Raw genomic sequence first — 4,774 nt, 5'->3', positions numbered from 1 at the left:
GGGAGAGCCGGGCCGGCCCATCGGCGGGGGTGGGGCAGAGGGGAGAGGGACGGGAGCGCCCCCAACCAGCGCCCGGGGACCCGCGCGGCGGAGGCGCTGTGCCCGCCCCCGGGGAGAGACTTCCGGAACCAGCCCTCATCTCTATTGGCTGATCTGCGAAGCAAGGCCCACCCCCTTGGCTTTGGGGTTGGCTGAGGAAAGATCTTCCGGCGACCCACTTCCGTTATTTGCTTTGGTGGACCGTGGGCAGCCAGGGTCGGTGAAGGTGAGTGGGGCTCGGGGCGTTGGATCGGATACCTAGAGGGCTCCTCTGCTCTGCCCTCTCTAGACTTCACGCCGACCCTTGTCACGCCCCCGTCAAGAACTTCGGGCCGTCGGCTTGCCCCGCTGTCAGAGTGTTCCTTGTGTAGCTGCCGCTCCTCGCCCCGCGATCCCTTCCTCAGCCCTCCTGGGCGCGCGGGGTCAAGGGGGCCCGGCTGTGTCCTGGGCGCCGCTGATTTAGGCGCTGCCACAAGCCGTGTCTCGTGCAATCCGCTCCCAGCGCGGCAGACTTCAATAGTTTGGTGGGGGGACTGGGGAAACGTTACGCAGACAGTGTTGACTTGCCGAGGGACGCTCAGCTGGCTGCGGGCCTGCGCCCTTCCCCTCCCTCCGGCGGCTTCCAGGATTCGAACGTGTAGAGCGTTCAGGGCTCCTCAGGTGCAGAGTTCAGTTACTCATTCAAGAAAGATTTATTGAGCACCTCCTATGCGCATGATCTGTTCTAGGCGCTGGGGATTAAGCAATAGATTTTTAAGAATTAAAAAAAATGTCTCCCGGCGCAGTGGCTCACGCCTGTAATCCCAGCACTTTGGGAGGCCAAGGCGGGCGAATTGCGAGGTCAGGAGTTCGAGACCAGCCAGGCCAACATGGTGAAACCCCGCCTCTACTAAAAATACAAAAAATTAGCTGGGCCTGGTGGAAGGCGCCAGTAATCCCAGCTACTCTGGAGGCTGAGGCAGGAGAATCGCTGGAACCTGGGAGGCGGAGGTTGCAGAGAACCAAGACCACACCACTGCACCCCAGCCTAGGGGACAGTGCGAGACTCTGTCTCACCAAAAAAAAAAAAAAAAAAAAAAAAAATTATTTGTGGCTTCTACTTTCTACTGGTACTTAGGAAAGTCTGTAAGGGCGCTTGATTCCCTAGTAACTTTAAAGTCATATACCAATTGCCTTAACACCTCCCCTCCACAACAGGAAACAAGTTGTCCTGAGAAAGAAAGGAACGACGGGACAGGTGTTTGACAACTTTCTTGAAGATCCTAAGATTGCTTCAGCCTCCCTTGTATTCCACTCCAAGCTTATAGAGATCTTTGACTTTGTAGTCTTTTAATATCTGACCCTGATCTTAAAGAGGACTATTTTCCTATATTCTATCTTTTTTTTTTTTAAAGTGGCTGTAGTCATTTTCCATATTTTTCTCACATTTTCACATGTATTAAATGCCTCTTAAAATGCAGGCCTGGGCGCGGTGGCTCATGCTTGTAATCCCAGCACTTTGCAAGGCTGAGGCGGGTGGATCACCTGACGTCAGGAGTTTCAGACCGGCCTGGCCAACATGGAGAAACCCTGTCTCTACTAAAAATACAAAAATTAGCTGGGTGTGATGGTGGGCGCCTGTAATCCCAGCTACTCGGGAGGCTGAGGCAGGAGAATTGCTTGAGCCTGGGAGGTGGAGGTTGCAGTGAGCCGAGATGATGCCACTGCACTCCAGCCTGGGGGACAGAGTGAAACTCCATCCCCCCCAAAAAAAGTGCAGAACGTGTGCTGGTGCTGCTAGGGTATAATCCGACCTGAATAAGAACGTACAGGTGTATTACCAATCTAGTTGGAAAGGCATAGAGAGCCCCTTTAAGTTTGTGTAAAACTATGGAGCCAGTTGATATGCACAATTTCATGTGATACTTTTAACAGCCCTTGGGCAAGCAGGACTGATAATGCCCATTTTACACATAAATAAATTGTAGCCTAGAGAGTGCCCTATGTAAAGCTTGTTGAAACTTAGGTATGTGTCAGTTTCTGTCTACTGGAGAATCAGTGAATAAAACACAATCTGGGTGGAAATGTCTTTATTAACTTTTATGCAACCTGAGTGTTATTTTTAGTAATATTTCCAGAGGTACATGGAGGGGATAAAGAGAGCTGGGCCTTTTTTTTTTTTTTTTTTTTTTTTTGAGACAGAGTCTCTGTCTTCCAGGCTGGAGTGCAATGGTGCTATCTCAGCTCACTTCAGCCTCCGCCGCCCAGGTTCAAGCGATTGTCCTGTCTCAGCCTCCTGAGTACCTGGGACTACAGGTGCATGCCATCACTCCTGGCTAATTTTTCTATTTTTAGTAGAGACAGGGTTTCACCATATTGATCAGGCTGGTCTTGAACTCCTGACCTCAAGTGATCTGCCCGCCTCAGCCTCCCAAAGTGCTAGGGTTACAGACGTGAGCCACTGTGCCCAGCCTAGAGAGCTGGACTTTTAAGGCTAAATAGGAGTTGGGCGAGAATGTATTTCTATGCCAGTTTGCACACTTTGAAGTCACACTTTTTCTTTTCTTTTTGAGACGGAGTCTTGCTCTGTCGCCCAGGCTGGGGTGCACTGGTGCGATTCAGCTCACTACAACCTCTGCCTCCTGGGTTCAAGTGATTCTTGTGCCTCAGCCTCCAGAGTAGCTGGGATTACAGGCGTGGGCCACCACGTCTGGCTAATTATTGTATTTTTAGTAGAGACGGGGTTTTGCCATTTTGGCCATGGTGGTCTTGAACGCCTGACCTCAGGTGATCCAACTATCTTGGCCTCCCAAAGTGCTGGGATTACAGGCGTGAGCCACTATGCCTGGCTGCACACCTTGAATTACCTTGAATTTGAAAAGTTAACACTGTTTTTTTTTTTTTTTTTTTTTGAGATAGAGTCTTACTGTGTCTCCCATGCTGGAGTGCAGTGATGTGATCTCGGCTCACTGCAACCTCCGCCTCCTGGGTTCAAGTGATTCTTGTGAAGACTTGCATGTTTCTAAGATTTAAAGGATTCTCTCTAAGAGGTCTTATTTTGTTATTTATCATTTTTCCCAACTGAAAATTCACCTCATAAAAAAGCCTTGTTTTTAGCTGACTTATTTTTCAGGATCCCAAGATGGCTGGGCGAAAACTTGCTCTAAAAACCATTGACTGGGTAGCTTTTGCGGAGATCATACCCCAGAACCAAAAGGCCATTGCTAGTTCCCTGAAGTCCTGGCATGAGACCTTCACCTCCAGGTCAGTATGTTTCTGAGAGGGAACCCCATACTTGCCATTGAATCTAGAAACAAAACAGTATTAAGGAATTACGTATGAATTATTGATGCCTTTCTGACAACCTATAAAGAAATCCTGGCATTTTCATGATCCTAGGAGAGGAAAGTGTGGTGACCCTCCAGGCCATAGGAGGAAGGGATAGGAAAATTACCATGTGAATTTTCTACTGCTTATGAACAATGCTAACTTTTGCCATTCCTTGTGGGCAGGTTGGCTGCTTTACCTGAGACTCCACCAGCTATCGACTGGGCTTACTACAAGGCCAATGTGGCCAAGGCCGGCTTGGTGGATGACTTTGAGAAAAAGGTGGGACTTCATACCTCTAAAGCACTGAGCTTGTAACATGCCTGTGGGTGGGGAGCAGGAACAGGGATAATTACATACGCAGTGTGATAGCCAGATCCCTGAGGAAGCTTAGGAAAGATGCCTATGGCCAAAGGCCTGTGGTTGATTGAACTGTAAATAGGCACAGGAATTTAGGCTCTGTTCATTCAGCAGTACAGTGTAGCCTTCATCTGGGAGCCAGAGGGCTTTTTGATCAGCACAGGAGTTTTGACCTGCTCTGTTTCTGACCTGGATTAGTAGCTTCCAGCCCTTTGGGCTCCTGGGTGTATTGGCGACAACTCACTGTCCTTGTATTTGTAGTTTAATGCCCTGAAGATTCCTGTGCCAGAGGATAAATACACTGCCCAGGTGGATGCCGAAGAAAAAGAAGATGTAAGTAGTTGAGGCTCTTGCTTATTCTAAAATTCTCTCGATCCTGACTCTTTATTACAGCTAGGTTAAGGTAGAGTGAATTAAATGGAAAATTAAAGAGTTAACAACCACATAAAGGAATGGCTTGTCAATAAATGCAACAACGTGGACGAATTTCAAAATAATTATGCTGAGTGAAAGAAGCCAACAAGAAAAAGAAGAGTATAGCATATGATTCCATCTTTATAAGACTCTAGAAAATGTAGTTAAGTCTACAGTGGCTGCCTGGGGATGGTTGAGAGGGGACTGCTGGTTTCACAGGTGGATACAAATATCAAAACTTATCAAATGGTGTTCTTTAAATATGTGCATTTTCTCATATTTCAGATATACCTCAACAAAGCTGTTAAAAACAAGGAGTTGGAATTAGAAAAATTATCCAAGTAGTATTAAAATACCTAAGTATGGCCGGGCGCGGTGGCTCAAGCCTGTAATCCCAGCACTTTGGGAGGCCGAGACGGGCGGATCACGAGGTCAGGAGATCGAGACCATCCTGGCTAACACGGTGAAACCCCGTCTCTACTAAAAAATACAAAAAAAAAAACTAGCCGGGCGAAGTGGCGGGTGCCTGTAGTCCCAGCTACTCGGGAGGCTGAGGCAGGAGAATGGCGTGAACCCGAGAGGAGGAGCTTGCAGTGAGCTGAGATCCGGCCACTGCACTCCAGCCTGGGTGACAGAGCAAGACTCCGTCTCAAAA

At 48.5% G+C, this 4,774-nt stretch overlaps 1 protein-coding gene across 4 annotated transcripts in view; it reads left to right on the top strand.

Moving 5' to 3' along the window:
* The first annotated feature begins 202 nt into the window (after positions 1 to 202).
* ATP5PD (ATP synthase peripheral stalk subunit d) overlaps positions 203 to 4,774 on the top strand; it is a 5,481-nt gene continuing 909 nt past the window's right edge. The window contains exons 1-4 of one of the 4 annotated variants that reach the window (XM_025362755.1): positions 203 to 265; positions 3,152 to 3,282; positions 3,531 to 3,627; positions 3,967 to 4,038. In XM_025362755.1, the coding sequence (XP_025218540.1) occupies positions 3,161 to 3,282; positions 3,531 to 3,627; positions 3,967 to 4,038 (291 nt within the window). In that variant the 5' untranslated portion in view covers positions 203 to 265; positions 3,152 to 3,160. Of the gene's footprint in view, positions 266 to 3,015; positions 3,069 to 3,135; positions 3,283 to 3,530; positions 3,628 to 3,966; positions 4,039 to 4,774 lie in introns of those variants that run through there. The other 3 variants (XM_025362753.1, XM_025362754.1, XM_025362756.1) reach the window with 3 other exon arrangements.

The sequence above is a fragment of the Theropithecus gelada genome, chromosome 16 (genome assembly GCF_003255815.1).
Source record: "Theropithecus gelada isolate Dixy chromosome 16, Tgel_1.0, whole genome shotgun sequence".
Lineage (NCBI taxonomy): Eukaryota > Metazoa > Chordata > Mammalia > Primates > Cercopithecidae > Theropithecus > Theropithecus gelada.
Note: the sequence above shows the minus strand (reverse complement) of the source record. Positions and strands in the feature narration are given on the sequence as shown.